At 35.5% G+C, this 24,595-nt stretch overlaps 2 protein-coding genes across 4 annotated transcripts in view; both read left to right on the top strand.

The window, feature by feature from the left end:
* The window catches only part of mid1 (midline 1), a 38,206-nt gene extending 34,550 nt beyond the window's left edge, over positions 1-3,656 (top strand). For all 3 annotated transcript variants that reach the window (XM_065252389.1, XM_065252391.2, XM_065252390.1), the window contains exon 10: positions 1,345-3,656. In XM_065252389.1, coding sequence (XP_065108461.1) covers positions 1,345-1,693 — 349 coding nt within the window. In that variant the 3' untranslated portion in view covers positions 1,694-3,656. The remainder of the gene's footprint in view (positions 1-1,344) is intronic.
* A 1,203-nt stretch (positions 3,657-4,859) lies between these two features.
* On the top strand, positions 4,860-21,885 carry cog3 (component of oligomeric golgi complex 3). Its single transcript, XM_065252388.2, has 23 exons — positions 4,860-5,075; positions 6,367-6,513; positions 6,593-6,654; positions 6,885-7,050; positions 7,351-7,425; positions 7,505-7,597; positions 7,739-7,864; positions 7,945-8,025; positions 8,176-8,219; positions 8,294-8,420; positions 10,982-11,073; positions 11,171-11,310; positions 11,550-11,710; positions 11,977-12,082; positions 13,207-13,313; positions 14,237-14,326; positions 15,521-15,641; positions 16,102-16,190; positions 16,318-16,452; positions 18,089-18,164; positions 18,388-18,515; positions 18,601-18,699; positions 20,640-21,885. Exons 1-23 carry the CDS (start codon positions 4,890-4,892, stop codon positions 20,664-20,666), a joined length of 2,478 nt encoding a protein of 825 aa, XP_065108460.1. The 5' UTR covers positions 4,860-4,889; the 3' UTR covers positions 20,667-21,885.
* Positions 21,886-24,595: the final 2,710 nt, after the last annotated feature.

Below are 24,595 nucleotides of genomic sequence, written 5' to 3' on the forward strand. Positions count from 1 at the left end.
GCCTTTTTACAAGATATAATATAAGTCTCAGGTGTGCCCAGAATGAGATAATTTATTATAGCATGTCCACAATTTCTCTTTTTTTGGGTGGGAGCAAGTTCAAGTAGATCTGATCAATACAGTTTGAGACAATATATGTCACTATTGAGATATTGTGGACAGCGTACTGCTCACTGAGTGCGGAAACTGGTAATAGAGACAGAGCGTCGATATGCAAATTTGAAAACCACGCCCACCGGGGGGGGAAAACAATCCAACCGTCTCCATTGACTTTGTATTGCGAGAGGCTGCCTCCTTGTCATTTCTGGCTTATAACAAAAAACAGAATAATGCCTAAAAGCTGCTGTGTGACAATATGTACAGCTAACAAGCCAAAGAACCCAGAAATAAGTTTTTATAAGCTGTCGAGCCGTAAAACCCAGCTTTTAAGGAGAATAAAGTGGATCGCCGACTACGTTTCCCCCTATTGGACGCAGTTCTACTAATAGTATTACTATGAAAAGTTGCCTGTTTTCACTTTTGTTTCTTTAAACGCTCGTTTTATGAGGTCGACAGCTTAAAAAAAACTTATTTCTGGGTTTTTTGGCTTTTTAGCTGTACACCTTGTCACACAGCAGCTTTTATGTATTATTCTGTTTTTAATTTTAATCTGTAAATAAGTTTTTATAAGCTGTCGACCCCAAAAACGAGCGTTTAAAGACACAAAAATGGAAACAGGCAACTTTTCATAGTAATACTATTAGTAGAACTGCGTCCACTAGGGGGAAACGTAGTCGGCGATCCACTTTATTCTCCTTAAAGACAGGGTTTTACGGCTTGACAGCTTATAAAAACTTATTTCTGGGTTCTTTGGCTTGTTAGCTGTACATATTGTCACACAGCAGTTTTTAGGCATTATTCTGTTTTTTGTTATAAGCCAGAAATGACAAGGAGGCAGCCTCTCGCAATACAAAGTCAATGGAGACGGTTGGATTGTTTTCCCCCCCGGTGGGCGTGGTTTTCAGGTTATGACGCGCGGCGCTCTGTCTCTATGCAGGACTGTAAGTGGGTGGGGCTTTATCAGTGTGACATCACATTGATAAGAGAATCAAAACGGCATGTCTAATGGTTTTAATAAAGATTAAAAAAGAAGCAGCAGGTGGATTTTTTTATTATAGGGTGGTTGTGTTCACACAATGCCAACTTGTAAAAGTGTATTTTGCATAATAGGTACCCTTTAAAGCTGAAAACGTGAAACATGGTGTCCATTGTTAGGCTGTAAACAACATATTCATGTTCATGTATGTTTATATCACATGAAAATGCACACGTCATGTTTCTTATTATATTTTTTAATTCTTTAAGGTTTGCCGTTGGAATTGCGTATAAGTCAGCTCCTAAACACGGATGGGTGGGCAAAGACTCTGCGTCATGGGTGCTCTGTCGCTGTAACACCTCATGGGCTGTGAGACATAATGGGAAAGAGTATCCGGTCGAGCCGTCTCCTCATATGCGGCGTCTAGGCGTTCTGCTGGACTACGACACCGGATCTTTAGCTTTCTACGACGCCGCTGGAACGCAACACCTGTACACCTTCGACGTAGCTTTCTCACAACCCATCTGCCCCGTGTTTAGCGTGTGGAACAAGTGCTTGACCGTCCTCACGGGTCTGCCTATACCTGACCATTTAGAGGTCAGTGACCCCCAAGATTGACTTGATAGGCCGGAATCAACATCGGTCTCGGGAGATCCGATCACATGTGGTAAATACAGGTGTAAACAGGGTCAACTGCTAATTCATCCTAAAATGTCACAGACAACAGTGAAGGACCGCCCACTCACCTGTCAATCAATCACTGAAGTGCAAATATAAAAGAAAATTTGCTGTTTTTCTAGAAATCCATTTAAACATTTTTGTTTTGCAAAGAAATTTGTAGATAGTTGCGCACTCTTTTAAAACTGCCTGACACATATCATGGCACACACTTGTGTGTAGTCCACTTTAGGCTTCACTTAATAACACTGACCTTTTTAGTCACATTTAGTGACGATCTTTTATATGATTCATACTTTATCAACATGCATTGACACAGTGATGAATTGACTGATGTATGAAACCAGAGACTCAAACCAGAAATCTGAGGTTCAACAGGAGACACCCATTATTGAAATGGTTATTACATGTGTGATGGGATCTCCCAAACCGATCTTAATAGCAGATGTAAAACCTTGAGAGGCTTACAAAACTAGACCAAAATCTCATATTTTGGCTGAATGAGTCCACGATACCAGTCCTGATATCAATAAATAAGAATATAATGTGCTTCACCTACATTCCATGATTGAGCACCTTAAATAATACTTACTGTTGATGTCTGAACAGAATTATTTATGAATCTTTTAACCCCTTTTTTTTTCTTATGTCACGCACCTTGGGTCACTTTATGTACGTGTTCAATAGGGTTTTGATTATAACCTGATATATACAGATTAACAACGAAATCTTGACCTTTAGTTACAGTGTTAAGTTTAGTTGCATTGAATAGGGACACTTTCATCTGTGCTCACATGATTTAATTGAGTGTTTTCTCATTATTAGTATGAAACAATCTGCTCTGGTAATGGTCCTCATCTATCCTGTCTTCCTGAAATATTGGCTATGTTCAGAATGGATTACTAACTTTCTGCTTACGGAATAATGTGTAGTATGAACTGTTCACTACTTGTAGTACGCTATTTTTTATTTTTAAATGGTATGTGAAACAATGCACTATTGCACAAAACATTTAAAAGTAGTACATCAGCGAGTGGTGCACAGTTATCATCTCAGAAATAGAAATCCTTTGTTTTGTTTTTTGCATTTTTAAAAGTTTTCATATAAATGTCTTGTCTTTGGCAGTCTAAGGGAACGGATATTAAAAATGAATGCAGTTCATGTTACTTCCAGTTTATTTTTGTTACACTGGAAATGCAGGGTTGAGCACAATCATGGATACAGAACTGCAATGCCATCATATTCTGTACTGCACCTTAGGTCATCTGGATATTCTATGCATAGATTTGCGTACTGTGCACAGTGTAACTATATACTGCTGTAGTATAGTATAGATGTACAGTGTGATAATAATGGTGTGCTATTCTGAACACAGCCATATATTGTACTTGCACTTTTTATATCTGACCCTTGACCTTGTAACACTGCAAGACAACTGTGACATACTATTTAACCTTTTACTATTTAAAGGTTTATGGTTCCCCTTTAAATTGCTGTGATTGTCATGTGACATTAAATAAAAATGCCAAAGTTTGATTATAATATAAATTTTCCATCTTCATCCCTGTGTCCTCAGGATTTGTCATTTTCACAGATTTGTGTTGAATAGACCAACCAAAAGCACAAAAAGTTTGAGCAAAACCTGCTTTTAGTCATAAAAGTAATCTGAATAAAGATTTAATCTCTTATTAGAAACGTTTTATTACAGTTGCAGATTAAGTGGCACCTTTTACTGCACTTTATTCAGTTCTTAGGTTTTATTTTCCTGATTAGAACTTGTTTTTTTGTAATTGTTTCAATATTGTATAGTGTTATATTTTGTAATCCAATTTTTTTCTGAAGTAGAAAATATTGTAAATAATGTCCTGGCATGGAATAATAAAATGGTTTGTCCCATTATAAATGTGAATGCCTGTATATTAATTGTGAATATTCTTAAACACAGCATATTAAAAGGGATAGTTCACCTAAAATTTTAAATTTTGTCATCATTTACTCACTCTCATGTGGATACAAACATGTATAATTTACTTTTTTCTGATGAACACCAAGGAAGATTTTTTGAGAAATGTTTGTTACCAAACCGTTCGTGGACCCCATTCAGTTCCATAGTAGGAAAAAAATAATACTATGGAAGTAAATGGGGTCCACGAACGGTTTGGTTACAAACATTTCTCAAAATATCTTCCTTGGTTTTCATTAGAATAATGAAATTTATACATGTTTGTTTTCACATGAGGGTGAGTAAATGATGACAGAATTTTCAATTTTGGGTAAACTATCCCTTTTAATATGTCTAAAAATTATAGCTTTATATTGCATACAATGTTCCTTTAAAGAGGCAAATACATTATTTATGTTATGGAATTGGATAAAAGCATTTTGTTTTTTTATAGTTTGAAGTATTTTAATCGGACATTTTTGCAAGCTGCACAGCTTTGTGAAACAAGGCCACCCCCTAGTGGTGATGTCACATAATAATACATCTAGCATCTGTTAGTCCAGTGGTTTTCAAACTGGGGGCCGCGAGATGGTGCCAGGGGGGCCCCAGTTTTATGACATTTTATGAAATACATTAATTTATCATGAATTCTGTGTAAATAAACCTAAAAAAATAAGGTTACTAACCAAAAGCACTACTTTTTTGTATAATTTAATGTTGTTTTTTATTAAAATGTTGAGTTTTAGAACAGTTTTTTGTCACAAATTTTCTTTGGGAGGCCGCAAAGGACTGCACCGTACACAAGGGGGGCACACGCTGAAAAAGTTTGGGAACCACTGTGCAATTCCATGAAATGTCTCAAGATCTTATATTAACTAATATAAAATAGTTTCTACGTATAATTTTATTTACAAATCTAAAAAAATCTTAAAATAGTCCAACATACATGAGATAAAGCTTTTTAAAAAACATCAGTGCACCCCATAAATGCCTCTGCTGATGAATGATCTATAATCTTGACGAAGAATGTATACTTTAAATATAAGATTTCAAATATATAATCAAATATAAGTTTACATTTTTGGGAACACTGTACTTCCCATCTGCGTCTTTAGTTATACAGCGTAACGTCATTGGTTGTCTTCGTCTCGACTCCGCCCAACCCGGAAGCAGCGTCCGTTTTGATGACGTCGAATGTTGTTGGCCATGATGGCGTCGTCCACAGATCAGTGTATCTCAGAGTTCACTGACAGGGAAACCCGGGAGAAATTGTCTCACTGGGACCTCCGGACCGAGCCCATGGCGCCGTTAACCGACAAACAGACCGACTCGATCCTCGAGATCCGCGCAGCCGCAGAAGAGTCTCCGGTTCCGCCTGAGGTGAGTGAAGAGAGCTGTAGCCTCCGAGCTAACAGCAGATTTACACTCACGTCATCTATATAAACACACTTATAATGTATAATAATGGTTAACTTTATAGTGAACTGCGCGATAATTCTCTTCAAACTTCATTTGCGTACATTAATAACGTCATATAATCCATCATATCTCCCAGTGTGTGAATGTATTGCTATGCCACGTATGACATCAGCTGCTATGTAAATGAGCAAGTTTGACAGAACAACAACAACTTTCTGTTAACAAACTCTTTAAAAAAGAAATACGAGCTTTTATAACTTTTAGACTCTTTACAGATGTTGTAGCTGATAGGTACACAGCATGTCTTTGTGAAACCTTTTGTGAGACTTTAAGTAATGGCAACTTTTCAAAATGTTATGAAGTTATATTTACATATATTCTTGTGAAATAAGTCTGTTTCTATTTGTGTTGTTCATATTACGTTTAATTAACCTTTTAACATGTATTTAATAACGTTTTTTACAGTTAAAATTGTGAATGTCAGCTTAAGTTCACAAAATTTTACCTGACAGGTGTTTTACCAGAGAAACTAGTATAATTTGTACAGTATATTATTACATAATTATTTTAAGAGACACATTTTATTACTTATTGAGTTTACTTCAATATTTAATTTTACAGGTAAATTTTTATCTATTACAAAAAACCTGTATATCATAAAGGAAAGGTCTAAAAATTTTGTATTCATATTTCAAACATTTTAGCAGTAGTAATAAAACTGCAGTGACAGTAATTTATTAATTTGTGACAAGAGTATGTAGCAAATCGTTGACACCTAGTGGTTGTTGTTGGTAAACCACTAAAAGTGTAACCCAAACCTAATTCTTTGTGATAATTTAATGTATACAGTATATACTTTATTGCATTATTTTTTTATTTATTACAATAAATGTAAACTGCTGTAGCAATTTTTTATTGAATATTTTCACCTCCAGAAACTTCCGTGAAAATTTTAAATTGTGTTCTTTAAAACAAGACCAAGATTAGGCTTCTAGACAAAAATTGCATGTGCTTTCTCGGAATAAAATTAATAATAATTTGTTTTTATATTTTATATCTAATGCATTGACATGATGGATTTTTAAATGTGCTAAAGGGTATGGATATATCTGAGGGCCACTTGTATTGAAGTCACTATGCTGGAATTTCATTCACAAACTCTGTTAAACTATCAATCCATTGCAACAAACCTCCTTCCTTTCGTCTTATGACTTGAGATTTATGATATTAATGGTGTAAATAATTTTCTTAGCTGCCCATCGAGGACATCTGCAGTCTGACGTCTCGCTCCTTGCGCTCAGCTTTTACTGCGACTCTTCCAGCATCCACAGAGGAGATTCTTCTGCATGGGTTTCAGATGCTGGACCTGGAGAATGAGAGGATAGAGACGGCTCAACAGGTGCCACAGCACACATAGTTGTGTTCAGTTGTATGTGATGAATGACATGTGACTTATAACTAAATGATCTGTCTGGCAGTTTTTCTCCTGGTTTTCGAAGCTTCAGGCTCAGATGGATCAAGATGAAGCTGCTAAGTACAGGTGTGTGTCTGTGATGATTGACAGGTTTCATCTATGCACATTGCACAGAATACCCAGATGACAATAATATATTGATGTTTGCTCTGTACGATGCTGTTATTTTGTATGTGAAACACACACTGTGAAAGCATCACAAATGTGCTCCTCATGTTCTCTGCACTAAGTCTTCTAAAGCCTTAATGATCGAGCGGTTATAAATCTAATAGTTTGAATTGTGTTCTGTCTAACAGGAAGACTCGAGATGTGTTGAATAGCTACCAGCAGCAGTGTGATGCTATTTTGACGGATGTAAACGTTGCTCTTGAACATCTGGACTCTCTTCAGAAGCAGTATCTCTTTGTGTCCACTAAAACAGGAACCCTACACGAGGCTTGTGAACAGCTGCTGAAGGAGCAGGTAGATTATATTACATATCTCATGACATGTTTCACATCACATTTACCTAATGAAGCTTATTTATCACTACAAGATATGAAGAGCTTAATTGGTCTTTGGTTTTTAAAAATCTAAAGACATGTCATGCATAAAATTGCAGCAGATTGTATCATCATGATACAGATAATGAAGCAGATGTTTGTCAACATTTTATTTATATTTATAGTTTTTGAACTCTTAATAACATTATTAAATCTAATTAAATTCTGTCTCTTTCATTCTCATCTGTCTCTCTTATCTCGGTCTTTCTGCTGTTTACAGTCAGAGCTGGTGGAGTTGGCAAAGAGCATCCAAGAAAAACTTTCCTATTTTAATGAACTGGAAAATATAAATACGGTAAAGTTTTGCTTCTCTTTTACATTTGTTTGTCAGCTGTGAATTGTCAGATCTTAATGTTTTTTTTTTCTCTTTGCAGAAACTAAACTCCACGACCTTATCTGTGAACAGCGAGGGATTCATTCCAATGCTTTCCAAGTTAGACGAATGTGTTGAATATGTTTCATCACATGTAAGTAAAATGTGTCACATAATTTCAATCTCTGCCCTCCTAAAACACACACACATATATATATAAATATATTTTTATTATATTGTTTCAGTCAATTTAAAGCTCATCAGATGTCCTCACAATTCTCATTGTCATTTTCAGCCCAGTTTTAAAGACTATCCGGTTTACCTGACTAAATTTAAGCAGTGCCTGTCTAAAGCTATGCACCTAATAAAGATCCACACGGTCAACACCCTACAGAATCTCACCAGTCAGCTGACAAAAAGGGTGCGTTTCACATAAATGATTATTACATTGCATGCTTTGTATATTGTGTTTTGTTTATGTATTAAATATCACCCAAGCAGGATCCGATGGGTGCTCCAAACATAGACAACGCCTTCACGCTTTACTACGTGAAGTTCAGAGCCGCGGCACCTAAAGTTAAAGTAGGTGATAACATAAAGTTCACACACACACAAATCTTTCATTATTTGCACCTCGCTCATGATTTGATGATTTTTTTCTACACAATATCACTCCATAGATGACTCTTTTTAATTCCTTTGATTCATTTGTTTCTGAATCTTTTCTTTCAGAGATTAATCGAGCAGGTTGAGGAGCGTTCTGGAAGAATTCCTGAGTGAGTTACGTAGAATCTTCTTCATATCATCAGACTGCTTTCTTTCATTGATAATAACATTAGACGTGTTTTAGGTACCAGCAGCTGTTGGATGAGATTCATCAGTGTTATCTGGACCAGCGAGAAGTTCTGCTCAGTCCCAGTATAAACTCCACCATCACAGACCTGACCACTCAGAACAACAAAGACCACTGCGCATTGGTGAGCAGCACATTGTTCTCGGCTCTCTTTGCCACCGAACCGGTTGAACGTCGCTAAGCCCCGAAGTTAAACGTGTTGTTGTTGTGGCCTCATTTAGTTTGGTTCTGCTTTAGGTTACAGTCAAGAGATGTGACACATTCCTGGAGCTCATATGATGCCAAGAGCAAGAATACATTTACATTTATGCATTTGCTTTAATCCAAAGTAACTTACAATGCAGTAAGGGTATTGTTACCTAAAACATAACATCATTTTGAAACATGTAAGCAACTCATAGTAACTGATAGCTGGGATTGAACACATTTTTACACAGCGGGGTTAGTTGTCACACAGTGTTACGATGAAGCCTCAGGTATATAATGATAATGAAATGAAAGCAATGTAAATACTATTCATCAAAATATAACTGTTAATACAATATCAGGGGAAATAACTCACTATTATCTTTTTTTGTCTTAATTGTGCAGCCCTTTCAAAAAATCTATTTCTATGCATTGCTGCATAATACAAGGGTGGTTATATGAAGGATGATGGATGGATGAATGTGTGGATATCTATCTATTATAGGCAGATATATAAACAATATCCATCTTTAGTATATAAACAGAATTTGATTGAATTATTTATTAATGTTTAAACTAAATTTTCTAGCAGGTGTTACAACAAACCCTCTGTTTGTTACACACTGCAAAAAATGACTTTCTTACTTAATATTTTTATCTTGTTTTCAGTATAAATATCAAAAATTCTTAAATCGATGCATTTTCTTTATGAGCAAAATGACCTAAGAAAATAAAGTATTGTTTTAAGACACAAACTATACAATTTAAGTGAATTTGTGCTTCAACACAAAAACAAGCACATTTATTTGCCAATGGGGTGAGAAAAGTTTGCTTAATTTAAGTATTTTAGAAAACAAAAAGATTTTTTTCTCACCCCATTGGTGGATATTTGTGCTTGTTTTAAGTTTAAATTTTTCTTAAATTGTAGGGCTGTAACGATTAATCGTGTGTCCCATTAAAATGCCTGTCTGAAATCGATTCTGAATCGCAAGGCTGCAAGTCTTTGTTTCATGCGCAGCTTGTCTGTGTACTACGGCATTTGGTCAATAGGAAGTCCTTATCAATCTAAAATCATTATGAGTCAGAGTCTGCTGTTGCATCTGTGTAGATTAGATAAGCAAAGTGTGTGCGCGTTGTGCACGCTATACATTGTGGTCAAGCATGCGCCCTTAAAATAGCATAATGAACAACGCGCAACGCGCCACTGACTTTAGACTAGTTTTTTTTCTGTCAGTGGCGCAATTGTTTTTTGAAACTGCAAAATAGCATCAGGGATGGTTTGCGCCGCAACACGCATCCTTTTTTGCGCTGAACCGCCCAGGGAGCGCAAGTTCATTCCCTAGTTTGCCGACATGCGTCTGTGGAGGGAAAAACCCGCTGTGCGCCGGGGCAAAATACGAATGATACATGCGTCACTGACAAAGTAAATTGCGCTGGATGCAAGATAGGGCCCTAAGTGTTCATTTGTAGCAGAGATGTGTGTGTTGATTGTGTAAAAAAAAATTCATCAACTTACTTTTTTTAATGATAGAGCCATAGACGAAAATCATTCCTTTGTGCCCCGCTCTCCCCTACGTTTAGCAGTATGTGTGTTCCCTGAAATCAAACCTGTGACCTTTTGGGATGCTAATGAAAGGCTATACCAGTGAAACTATGTCTTTGAACAACACTTCTATGCATGTTACTTGGGATGACATTACATGTCTTATCTTCTCACTTCTTTAGTGAGAATTAAAACCCATATAAAATCCAAATGAGTTTCATAATGTTGAGTTCCTTTTTTCAGTGTCTGCAGGGGACAGATTAAAATACTGACACACATATCCTCCACCAGAAATGAGTTTATAGCTGAGATGTGCGCTGAATTTCTGTTGTCAGCAAGACCGTGAATATACAATTCATGTTTCTGTGGCCTTTAATGTTGCAGTAAACACACAGCAAGACCAGATTCATGGACATGTACCTCTCACAAACCAGTTCATTTGATTAAAGGGGACATTCCATTCCATGTTTAAGTGCTATAATTGGGTCCACAGTGCTTCTATCGACCTAGAAAATGTTAAAAAGATCAACCCAGTAACTTAGTTTTGGTAAGCCATTATCGGCAAGCATGTGAAAAATAAGTCATGGAAATTTGTCTCCCCTTGTGATGTCAGAAGGGGATCTTATTATAATAATACCGCCCCTTAATCTGAACTATCCAATCCCAGCACTGATTTAGTGCAGAGATCAGCTCATTTGCATGTTAAAGGACACACCCAAAAATGGCACATTTTGCTCACACCTACAAAGGGTCAATTTTAACATGTTATAATAAATTATCTGTGGGGTATTTTGAGCTAAAACTTCACATATGTACTCTGGGGACACCAAAGATTTATTTAACAACCTAAAAAAGTATTGTGAAATGTCCTCTTTAAATCCTGTTTGAATCAGTCTGAATGTATTACTCAGCTGAAGTCATTTCACACGTTTAGCTAACCAGTAAACTTCTAACAGGTTCGCAGTGGATGTGCCTTCATGGTTCATGTGTGTCAAGATGAGCATCAGCTTTACAACGAGTTCTTCTCCAAACCCACATCCAAACTGGAGTCAGTACTATTCAAATTCAATCTATTTGTGGTGTTATAATAAACGTTTATAAATGTTATGGTTATATTGTGAATTAATGATATTCATTTATTTCAGTGAACTTCTGGAGAAACTCGGTTTGTCCCTATATGATGTTTTAAGACCTTTGATCATCCACGTGGTTCATCTGGAGACGTTGTCTGAACTCTGCAGTATCCTGAAGAACGAGATGCTGGAGGATCATGTTCAGAACAACGGTACTAAATTCCTTTTAATACAAAAAATCATTTATCCCTTAAAAATAAACACACATTCAAGACGGTTTAGGAAAATCTGTACTGTGATATTTTCGGTAAGGAGCTGTGGTACTACTTTTGGGCCTTGACTCTTTACTGTAGTTATTCAAATCTATGCAACATTTTAATATTTACTCATTCACTTTCATCTGCATCAGACAGATATTAATCATGGCTTGTGATTGGTTGGTGTGTTTTAGTGGTCCAACTCGCAGCGTTTGATGCAGTATTGAAACAGATGCTGGAGGACGTTCAGGAGCGCCTGGTCTACAGGACGCACATCTACATACAGACAGACATCACCGGATACAACCCTGCACCGGGAGATCTGGCTTACCCTGACAAACTGGAGATGATGGAGGTGGGCGGAGTCAGAGATGATCATTTGACTGAATGTTTAAGGAGAGATGATTTAAAAAAAACAATTATGTACTGATTAGAGAATTAAAAATTGAAACTACATAGGCATGAAATACGTTTAAACAAGACTCTTATTATCTGTGATCGTATACAGTGTGCCTTTAATAATGGAGGTCCAGAGGATTGTGTAAAGACTTTTTTATGTAATACATGATTGTTGAGTTTGTACGCTGAAGGTGATGACCGCAGATGTTTGTTTTGTTGTAGAAAATCGCTCAGAGCCTTAAAGAGGAACAGATGAAGTTAATATCCAACAGCTCTTTTTCTGATGTTCAGCTGGAGGACTCGGAAAATAAAAAGCTGCTCAGCTCTGGTGTGTATAGATATATGTGTGTGTGTGTGTGTGTGTGTGTGTATGAGACACTATAGAGCAGGGCTAGTCAACTGGCGGCCCGCAGGCCAAATGCGGCCCTACAATTATCTTTATCTGGCCCGCCGGTCATCCTTGTCTGATTTATAATCAGCGTGGCAGCTGATAAACCAGAAGGAGAGTTGGAAAGGGGCTTCGTGGTGTGCCAACCATCTGCGGGTGTGTAATTATCAGATCCAATTTGAACTTTTTAATGTTTAAAAAAATAAACTTGTGCGACTACAACAGCGCATGTGACACGCTGACAGGAAGTGATGTATTTCAGTGTGTTCCAATCAAAACACTGTGCAAGGTAAAAATTATTAATCATTTTTTTGTATATCAGTAACACTTAAATCCTTTAAAACGATTGATTACTGATAAGTAAATGATTAAGTATAAATATATTAGTAGATTAAAGGCTCAAGCGATGAAATTAGCTTCTCTCTCCTATGTTGATGCGGATTTACGATTAAACTGAAATTTCATTACGACTGCCACTAGGGGGCGAACTCTGACAGTCGAGTCCGAATGTGTTGTACAATGGAAAGGCGGTTTAGGCTATACATCTTTAAAATATTAGAAAAGAAAACATAAAATGCATTCATAGTCATTAGGAGAAGACTGGCTATATGTTGTGAATACTTGAAATGAATAATTTATAAAATTATTTCGGAACTATGCTAAACAAAATACATGTGTTGATTATTGACACTTGCACTTTTGTGCAATGTTCATAGTTGAACTATTAACATTTAGCTCTTGCAATATTATCTGCAATTGTTTATTAAAATATGAAAAAAGAAAGTGTGAGTTTTCAGTAATTAAAAGGCAAAATACTGGATTCAAGATGTGTGCTTAATTGCAAGTTTTAATATATGACCTATAAAAAAAGTAACAAAAACAACACAAGTTATAACATATATAATAATATATAACAGGTAAAAGTAAAACATATGTACAAGGTAAAAACTAGGTGTAAAGTTTGGCCCACAATATATTTACATTTTTTTAAATCTGGCCCTTGAAGACGAGTAGTTGTTGCTGTAGAGAGTTGTTGAGTCTCATTGTGTGTTTGTTGTGTGTAGATCCTCGATTACAGAGCACAGTTTCACCAGCAGACCTGCATGGGATGTGGTATCCAACTGTGAGAAGAACTCTAGTGTGTCTGTCCAAACTCTACCGATGTATAGATGTAAGTATATCACCATCATCACTGTTAATAAATGACAAACAGCTAAGCATTATCTATCTAACTAGAATTTCCCAGTAACACTAGATTAATATTTAACATCCATCAAATATATTCAGTACTTAAAGGTTTAGCGGAAGATTTTCCCGAATAAAAAATGTGCAACACTGTACCTGTTCCTGAGAAGGAGTGCCTATTAAACATATGCACGAGCCTAGTTCTTCTCTTTGTTTATAAGTTGCTGCCTTGCCGGCATGGCTCATATATTGAGATGTTTACCGTGTCTGCACGGTTCGTGACTTGTACTAGGGCTAGCATCGCTTATCATTGCTTACGTCAATTTTTATTAGCAGTGATTTTAAATGGATTTCTTCAAATAGCATGACAAACTTTACCTGTCGAGAAGAAACTTCGTGACTGAGGTATCAGTGGAAAGCACAACCTGTTTGAAATATTCTCCCAAAAACACTCTGGTCTTGTTTCTTTCTCTTCTTGTTATACAATTTGTAAACACTTTTTCCCTTGCGACCCTCAGACATTTTGAAAAAACACGGTGAGAACGTGAGCTTCAATGACCACCATACATATACACCTGAAAGTGCGCATGTGCAGGAAGCGAACCTAGGGACGAGCACATACGACGGCCTTACATAAACATATCATCCGAATGATTGACAACTGGGATGACCAATAATCTTGATGATCCACCCGGAAAAAGAAAATCTTCCGCTATATCTTTCACAAGAACCAAGTTTAATATTAAATATGCTGTTTAGTTGAGTTAGTCAACACTTTCACTATATGGAAGTGAGTGGCCAAGATATTGTACTGAACATTGTATTGATTTGTCATTTTATAAATAAGAGAAACCAGTGATAGATGAATACATGAGGGTGAAGTTTGTCTTTCTGATGTGTGTCCTGTAGAGGGCGGTGTTTCAGGGTTTATCACAAGAAGCTCTGTCAGCCTGCATCCAATCCCTCATCAAAGCTTCAGATGTCATCCAGAAGAACAAGGTAAAGTCAAGTTTACATTACATACACATCACATATAGAGTAAAAACTAGATAGAGAAACAAATGAAAGCATAATTATGAAATCAAGAGATGAAAAACCCTCTTTGTGCATCTGACATGATTTCTTGTAAATGACCTTTTTTATCAATGTCTTATGTTTATGGTCAGTAATTTCACTTTAATGGCAATAAGAAGGCTGTAAGTCAGTAACTAAAATGCCTGTAATATCGTGAACTTTCACATCTGTTAATGAATTCAACATTATTCAAATGAATAAATGAATGAATTTGTTTCTTCTGATGTTGTACACACTGACGTACAGTTTAAACCATGGGTGTAAAACTTGTTATAGGTAGAGGTCCAGATGGTAAATAACATCATCATGTGAGGGCCGGATAACTTGTTCAAAGCTAAGTGTGCTGATAATTGTGTTAATATTAACTAAACAAGCTAAAAATTAATTTGCAAGACTATTTCACAAGTCCTCCTTTACATCTGTAAAAACACACTGGTCTTGGGTTGAAAAGCCCTCATGTTTATATCTCATTCTCTCTGTATTGCCAAAAAATGGCAAAATCATTCATAAATCATGAACTTTTCTTTGAAATATATTTGCATTTAGCAAAGAAAATGCTAGATTTGTAAAGTATTACAGTTTAAAGTCATAAAACACAGGCATTATGCTTTTAAATCGTGCTTCCTTACATTTCTTTGACCACCATCACCAGTCCTGACTAACCACTGCCACGTGGAGCCATGCCCATGTAAAGGACCAGTTTGGGAGGACCGCGTGATGTCCGTCTAAGCTCCCCCTTTGAAACGGTCTCCTATTTAAACTAGACACACGTGACTGTATTGTGTATTTAATATTTACTAATAAATCATCATGTGGGCCAGATTGGACACCCTTGGTTTAAACCCTAGCATTAACATTCAATTACATTTATTTATAACATATATGTTTAGGCATAAGTACAGATTGTGTTCTCTTTTGGTACCTTGTGTCCAATGGTAACTGTGTTTTATGATATTTTCCAAACATTTGATCAAAATTTAGTTTTAAACACAATCTAAAAGTTTTAGTGTGAGGTCAGATCAGGATATTGCCTACAGATGTCATTATAATCTCTGCATCATCTTTAGAAGAAGATAATCTGTTGAAAAATGTTAAACAGGCGTTTGTGTTCCTCCACAGACTCACATTGACGGGCAGCTCTTTCTTATCAAACATCTGCTTATCATGCGAGAACAGATTGCGCCTTTCCACGCTGACTTCGCCATCAAAGAGATTTCTCTGGATTTAAAGAAGACCCGAGGTGCGTGAGATCGACACTTTACTGTTTAACTGCTGTGTGGGTGATCATTTTTGAAGCATAAAAATATGATCAAGCAAATACATAAGATATTTATTGAAAATCGCCTCTGAAGCAGAAGTGTGACGTTAATATGTTTCCATTACATGATTTAAATTGCACATATTGAAATAGCGAATTGAAAGTGCAGTCAAAATTTCACACATATCACAAAAAAGTTATGCTTTCGAGTCGCTCTTGCTGTATTTTGATGTCATCTGTATGTTTGGTGGCGTAGGAAATCGAACACACTTGTTGGCATGGTTTTTGGAATAACTTTTTTTTGGAGTAACATTTTTGTTGCATAACATCAGGTCATTTCGCAATAGTTTTTTGTAGAAATGTATAAAATCTAATGTATAATAATATCACTGATGTAACACCAGAGGGCAGAATAACATTTTCTTTTTTGCTTTATTCCCAGATGCTGCTTTTAAGATTTTCAACCCCAGGACTGTGCCCAATTTCTTCCGGCTCAACAGCCATAACGCCATCCTTGAGTTTTTACTAGAGGTCATTTGAGCTTTATTTATTTATTCGATAGAGTTTATCTTCTCTTCAAAGATTCTCACACTTGATTCATAATAAATGATTCATTAGTCAGTTAATGATTCATTATGTGCTAATGCTCTCACCTCAGGGAACGCCAGAGATAAAAGAGCATTACATCGATTCAAAGAAGGATGTAGATCGACACCTGAAGTCCGGCTGCGAGCAGTTCATCCAGCAGCAGACGCACATGTTTGTTGGCAACCTGGAAGAGTTTCTTACCAAGGTGAAACAGCATTATGAGTTAAACACGTTTACTTTGAAGCTGGTGAGGATAGATTTGCTTCTGTTTGCTCAGCTCGGTAGCTCTGTGTCAAGGATTCAAAGCTATTTGACATCAGAAACATGCAAGCTGTCAGAGATTGCATTAATGTATACAATTAAATAATTGAAATGGTTTTGATATATTTATTTTATTTGACAGACATCTTTAAATCTAATGTCATGGATAGGTTTAGGGAATAGAACTATCCTTAGTCTGATATAAAATCAATGGAAGTCAGTATAATGACCTCACTAATAAAGTGAAATGTGTGTGTATGTGACAAGTAAACCCTGTCAGTTATCAAATACGCAAACTACACACACTAATTAAAAAAATGCTTGTTAATGTGTAAGCTACATATGATTTGTGAGATTATCACAATTACAGAATTAAATTGATTGACAGGTCATTACGTTATGCAAATAAGAGTGTAATATGTTTTCTGTAGCATTATTATTAGGACTGTCAATCCATTCTAATATTTAATCTAGAATAATCGCATGATTGTCATGAGTTAACTTATGATTAATCGCAACTTAATTGCACATTTTTATCTTTAACACAGTTTTTACCACGGTACTCTAATCAACATGGGCATGAACAAATATGGATGCTTTTTGCAAATGTATGTTTATTATTATTAGTGAGAGAGTCATCAAACTGTAAACTAATAGATTTGGCCCACACACAGTCAAAAACAATATCTATATATGTTCAAAATTTTTCTTTCTTTTATTGTTTGATTGACATTGAGACAGACAGCTTTAAGATCTACTGTAACGCAAGGATCTAATATAATATTACACATCAGATCCCCAACAGTTAATCAAACATTAACAGACATAACAGATTATATCTGCGTGAAAACAGATATTTTTAAAACGGTATTTCTTTGTGTATATATTAGGGTTGCGTGCCTGTGTGCATGCTTCAGATGTGTCAGTCAGCACAAAGAAGATCGTTTTCAAGTCTTGTCGCTCTTAATAACTCTTTAAACATCATTCAGGTCGCGAATTTTATTTCTCTTAATAATTACTTTTAACATCAAGCAAGTCCTGCACTTTATTTTCTAATTCCTGCATGTTTTAAAACCAAAATCTGAGTCGCGCAAGTGGATGGACACGCATCTTTTGTATTAGTTAAGCATTTAGGACAGAACCCTCAGAAAACATACAAATAAGGATCATTTTAGATGTGTGTTTTGTTTATATGTTTAGTTTTATTTATTTATATAGCACAATTTAACAAAACTCGTGTTTCCCAAAGTGCTTCACAATCACAATCACAAAAAAAAACCAAGACAATAACAATGATGTAAACACTCACATCACATAAAACACAAATCAACATTAACCCATTTAAAAACGCTTCCCATTTGTATTTAAAAGCTGTAGCGTTTGATGACTATTAACTGTCTAAGGCTGCGTCTCAATTTATCCAAGAACGTGCTAGTCCAGGGGTCAAACAGAAATGGTGCGATGCCTTAATCGCACGTTAATGAAATTATTGTTGTTAAAATGAATTTACGTTAACGCGTTAATTTTGACAGCCGTAATTATTATTTAAATATCTTGTATAAAAATCTCTCTGGTTTAAGGTGGATGCTCTGAAGACGATGGCCGTTCAAGGTGGACCAACATACAATCTCTCCCAGCAGCCGTGGGCTCAGCCTGGTGAGTCCTAAACTAAATCTTTCATCAACTATTAATGATGTTATAATGAACTGGAATGAGCTGTTTAATTGTATTAAAACAGAGATTGACTGCTTCAGATGTACAGTAGTCATGTGTTCAGATAATATGCTCGCTCAGTTTTATTTTGTGAAGCAGCAAATTCATTTCCACCTCATGTAGTTTTAATATTTCTTCACTTATTAATAGCTGTTTTTTCTTTTAGCCAAAATTAATGACATTGTGATGGCAACGTATCGGATATTGAAGAACAAGCTGCCCATTACGTTACAAAGTATGTCTTTATATCTGGCCAATAAAGACACAGAGTTTATCCTCTTTAAACCGGTCAGGGTGAGTAATCAAATCTTTTTGTTTAATTTCTGTTCTTTTGTAATCATCATTTCGATTCGATCTCATCTATTCCATCATGTTTCAGAACAACATCCAGCAGGTGTTTCAGCGACTGCATGCGTTACTGCAGGAGGAGTACAGCGGTGAAGACCTGCAGATCATCGCATGCCCGTCAATGGAACAGGTGCACACCAGTATTGACTCTTTGTAGTTATAATATACACTCCTTTGGTACCTTTTGCTTTTTTGGTTTTGCTGACACAACTTATTGGAGCAAATTCATATAGTTCAAGACTGAACAGAAGGTCAAAAATCTAGTTCTTGGCATGTGAGCTGAGATAATAGCAATTTATATATACACTAGGGGTGTAAATCAGACAATTTTGCGTATTGGATCAGATACAGTATCAATCATGTCCGCCAGCGATGAAATATTTGCAGATACATCAAACTTGCAAATTTCTTTGATGCAATTGTGATTTGATTTGATTCTATTCATTCATCAGTACTGCCCTACAAAGACTAAGTGCAGTAACTACGCAAACACAGAAATTGAGAAAAATGCCCTTAAAGTTTTTTACACCAGCCAGCCAAACATGTTACAGCAATTTTGGCACACACGTTTCTCTGAAATGGGACAAAATTGAACTAGGAGACTTTGTCACCAGACACAACAGAAAACAAAAAAGCAAATTTTAACCATAACTTAATTTTAACCAAATTCGTAGTTACTGCGCATTGGCTTTGTAGGGCAGAATACTTGAATATTACGTGCCCATGTTAAGCAGTTACATTTTTAACTCGTTTCCCGCCAGCCTTTAAAAAAAAGTTTCCCGCCTGCATTGTTTGTGATTTTCACAAAAGTTTCACAAAATGCCTTCAGGAAAAAGTTCTTCTATAAATATATAAACATACAAATGAAAGAACAGACCCTCTGCTTTCAAACAAACAAACAAAACCAAAAAAAAAAAAAAAACGTTTCATCCTATCTTCATTTCTTCTCTTTTTATCAGCTCTCAAATATGGGTAGGTTTCTTCAAAAATACCAAGTTTTGAGCAAAAAGCTGAAATAATTGCATTTTTGTAAAGGAATTTGGTTGGAGTTCAGATCGATTATCAAAACATACACAGAATTTTAAATGTTTTTATAAATTGAGTTGATAAATTGTATAAATCCAGTGGATAATAGTGGAATTACATATTACAGTAAAAACTCATCAGGAAAGCATTATTGGCAGGGAAATGTTTTCTCTCAATTGACGAGATAATTCATCAATGGTGGGGAAAGAGTTAATAACTCATGAATGCAACCAAAGTATATAACATGAACGTTTAATTAAACTCTATAAAAAAGGCACAATCTCGGTCCCAATTAGGACATTTACAACAACGAACAAAAGAAAAAATACACTTTTTTTATAAGAAAAAAAAATAATAATGATAAGGAAAAAATGTCACATAAAATCAAGGTTATAAGGGCAACAGTCAAAGTCTTTAGTGTTTCAGCTTCTGCTGAAAAAGGTTTTCTGCCAATCTGTTTCTCCAATCTATATTCCAAACACAAAATAATTCCCAACCCTTGATGTCTGATGAACATCTTCTGCCACTTTCGCTGTGTTTTTGTGATATCACCGCTTTGTTTCCGCATTGCATGCACTTGCTGACACTAGCACATCGAAATAAATAAAAATGTGCGCTTTGGTGAAAATGCGTAGATGGACATATCAAAATAAAGGTACCTCATATGTGTGGTGGGTTTTGTCTGAGCTGAACACCGTCCCTCTGCGTTTTTCCCACGCTGGGCGCCGAAAGTAAAAAAAATTTCAGCTTTGGGTAAAACGCCCAGCTCGTCAATGTCACTTTTCACTCTGCCGTCTAATCACAGTGGATGAGGGGCGGGGCAAATATTACAACAACCAACCGGTGCATCGTTTAACGACTGATAAACAAAGCAGACGTATCATAGCAACCAAAGGGTTTAGCTGAAAAAAAAACGCTTGCAAGTTCCCACAGTCACGTTTAACTGCTTTGTACACCCTCTTACTGTTATGCATGCCTAAAATGCTGTGTTGACCAATCAGGATCCATCATTTGATTATTAAAATCCTATCTTCTTCCATGCAGATAAATTTGCTGTTGTCTGTGAAGTAGCCCTGGACTGTGAATGGACGGTAAAGTTCTTGTCGTCAGATCACCACGAGGGAGACGAGCTCTCTCATACTTAACTTTCCAGAAGGTTCTGGAGACAAACAAGTCCTTGATTTTGTCACCAAAGACCGTTCAAGGCCGAACTGTTTGAACATGGCTGATGGGTATTTGGGATTGCTACTGAATGAACTTGTACAGATTTAAATTCAATAAGGGCATGAGAGATCTCAGCTGATGATGCAGATTCAAATCCAGCACATTCTGATGTTTGTCTGTACATTCACTATTATGAGTCGAATCGACAGAAACAGACATTATCTGCTGGGTGGGGCTGTGTATTCACACTTTAACCCCATACAAACAGGCTTGTTAAGAATAGATCATTAAAGGTAAAGGAAAGATGGGCAGGATATATTTATTATTGTTTAAAGGAATAAATCAAAAGGTCATTATTTATTCTCGGTGTCGTTTTAAACCTGACAAGACTACATCTTGTATCTTAACTTAACTACATCCCAAATCATCTGAGGTCGTATTATAGCTTTGTGTGTGACTTAAAGCCACGATTTACTAATAATCTTCCTAAGTAGAAAAATACACATTTGCATCTGGGTTTGTTTAAAAATAAGGTCATTGCTACAGGCTTAACATTATTTCAGCAGAGGAAGATTATTAGTGTATAAAGAGACCAACCATTTATCATCAGCTCCTCACATGAAACCTCAGAAGACTGCTGCGTTACTGATACTTGTGTTTATTTGGTCTTTTTGGATCCTAACATGTGGTGATGATGAACAGTTTTTGTATGAATTAGACTTCTGTTACTTCAGTGGAAAACAATAATAGCATGCATGGGTTTAGAACGACATGAGTATCAATAAATAATGACAGGCAAACTTTTCATTTCATTTCTCATGTATGCACTACAAACATCAGGCAAATGAGTTCCTTCACTTTCCTCTTGATTATGGTACTTTCAGTTGAATATTGGGAGTCTTTGGCTTTCTCAGGAGAACATCTTCATCAAACTCAGAAGATGATTGGTGAAGATGTTCTCATTGTATTGGGGTGTTTGATCTAAATAACAAGTATGTTTCATATATAATTTACCTACTGTTTGGAATGAATGACCCTTTTCTATTTTGTATTAGAGTGAATGTGGTAACTTTATGTAAATATTTTGCTCACCTGAACTAAAGTAAAAAGCTAAAGTTTTATTACATTTTGTCTGATGTGTTACATTGTTGTTGTAAAGTGTTTCTAACACACACAGACACACACGTTGACTTATGTGGTTTATGGGGATATTCTATATATTTAATGCTTTTCATACACTCAAAAAAAAAATGAGTTAAGACAACTTCTTCTGAAATTAAGTTCAAACAACAAACTATATTGAGTTGGATGTACCCTAAATTGTGTTAAAACGAGTTGAATACTAACAGAAATTAGGTTGTTCTAACTTGTTTTTCTACATTACTTGAAATTTCAATAAATTGTGGTCACTAATTTACACAAAACTTCTAAACAATATTCTTACCTTTTTATTTAACAACACTTTGCAGAAGACAACTAGTCTTAGCATTTTTGGCAAAATGGGATAAGGTTAAATTAAATTAAGGTGAAGCTTGAATTTGAAAAGTTATCAAGCTAAAAATGCATTAAGTTACTACAACTTAATGTTTTAATCAAACAAACACATATAATTAAGTTAAAGTTAAACACAATATTAAGTTAACCTAATTATCAACATTATTATTTCCGGTAAACTCAATTACATTTTTTACAACTTTATTTGTTTTTAAATAGATCAATTATTTAGCATTTTAACTTAACTACTACTCAATTAAGTAGTGGCAACATTATTTTTTTGTGTACTTATAGCTAATAAATGCTACCCAGTCTCATGTAGATGCTTATAAATAGCACGAAGTGTGAAAACGGTGCAATACATACGTGAAATTCCAATTTGGCATGCATATGATACGCCAGTCCTTCCCATTCACTTAAACGGCACATCTTTTTTGTTGTTTTATTTATTGGTTTCTCAATTTTCTCTTGGGTTTAGGGTTAGACTCCAGATTTGCTTAAGGAGGTTATTTAATATACAGGTTTCTCAATGTTTTTGTCTATATTTAAGTCATGGTCGCTTGAAGTTGGGGTAAGAATTGGGGTTTGGGTTAGGATGTCATTTTTATATAACCCTAAACCCAAGTGAAAATGGTAAAAAATAACAAAAAAAAATTGAGAAACCAATAAATAAAACAACAACAAAAGATGCGTCGTTTAAGTGAATGAGAAGGACTGGCATATCATATGCATGTATTGCACGATTTTCACACTTTGTGCTATTTTTACGCAACTCCGTGAGACTGGGTTGAGTACATTTCACTTTTATGCATCTGGGAGACACTTACATCCAAACAACTTACAGTGCATTACAAGGTACACAATTTTTATTAGTTTGCATCTTCAAATCCATGACCTTTTGCACTATTAACACAATGTTGTACCACTGAGCTATACAACATTGCACAACTATAAACTATCAGCTTCACTAAAAATCTTTTTTTTTTTTTATTAAAATGTCATTTGGTTTATGAGGAGACATGAATTATCCTTGTGAATGATGTCCTCATAAACCACATATTCAAACTTCTCAAGCTTTAATGTCAAAAACTGAAAGCAGTTTATAGTTGTGATCAAATTAAAATCTTTGAAACAGCCTTGATTCATATGAGCTCTTTGTTGTTTGAATGCTGCCTACAGAGCCGATAGAAATCATCTTTTCTTTTCTCCATCTCATTATGGGATGGCATTTCTCGACTTCCACAAGAGCTCAGCGTTCTGACCTTTAACCTTAAGATAAAAGCAGCAACAAAATAACTTACAGATGCTTCTCATTCTGACATTCATTTCAATCAAATAACTGCGGTTCATTTATTTAACTGATCATTTTTTAAACTGAGAAAACTAAATACAAAAATTCTTTCATTTCTTTTCTTTCATCACGGTCTCATGCATTCGTTGTGTGTAATAGTTTTCCGATGCTCACATGAATCTAAAATTTCACCAACACTGATAATGTCATCCTAATGTTTACTTACTGAATTATTATCGATCTTTTTGCATCTATTTTCGTGCTTTTTTCTTTCTTCAGAATATAATACCAAAGCTTCCTTGTCTGCTTATTCATCTCTATGAATATGACTATCAATCTCTGTCTCTTTATGTTCTGCTCTGAATATTTTTGTTTTCAACAATATTTTACTTTAAAGAGGTCATATCATGCGCTTATTGTATTTTCTTCCCTGAGGTCAATTTGTAATCGTATTGCTTTTGGACCATAGCAGTCATCATTTAGTTTTTCTATGGGATGTTTTTTGCTACTGACTTGGGGATTGGCCCTTGTTTAAGCTTTGGTGATGTGCTGCTCAAACAATATAGGTGATTGTGATCAGATGAACAGTTCACAGATCAGTTAACTCTTTCCATTCCAGCCTTTTTTTAAAAAGTTGCCCACCAGCATTTTTTGTGATTTTCAGAAAAGTTTTACAAAATGCCTTCCATTAATGCCTTCTATAAATATATAAACATAAAAATATATGGTAACACTTTACAGTAAGGTTCATTAGTAAACATTAGTTAATGTATTGAGCAATGCATTTGTTACAGTATTTATTAATCTTTGTTAATGTTAATTAATAGAAATAAAGCTTTTAATTGTTTGTTCATGTTAGTTCACAGTGCATTAACTAATGTTAACAAGATTTTAATAAAGTATTAGTATTTGTTGAAATTAACATTAAAAAATGCTGTATAAGTGCAGTTCATCATTAGGTTATGGTAACTAATGTAGCTAACTAATGAACCTTATTGTAAAGTGTTACCAAATATATGACCCGTGGGTTCTCCAGGGTTAATCCTATCAT

The sequence above is a fragment of the Paramisgurnus dabryanus genome, chromosome 15, assembly GCF_030506205.2.
Source record: "Paramisgurnus dabryanus chromosome 15, PD_genome_1.1, whole genome shotgun sequence".
Lineage (NCBI taxonomy): Eukaryota > Metazoa > Chordata > Actinopteri > Cypriniformes > Cobitidae > Paramisgurnus > Paramisgurnus dabryanus.

Coding starts and splice junctions, on each gene's coding strand:
- cog3 (XM_065252388.2), top strand. CDS start 4,890: ATGTTGTTGGCCATGATGGCGTCGTCCACAGATCAGTGTATCTCAGAG. Junction 7,426..7,504: donor AACTGGAAAATATAAATACG/GTAAAGTTTTGC, acceptor TTCTCTTTGCAG/AAACTAAACTCCACGACCTT. Junction 8,220..8,293: donor CGTTCTGGAAGAATTCCTGA/GTGAGTTACGTA, acceptor GACGTGTTTTAG/GTACCAGCAGCTGTTGGATG.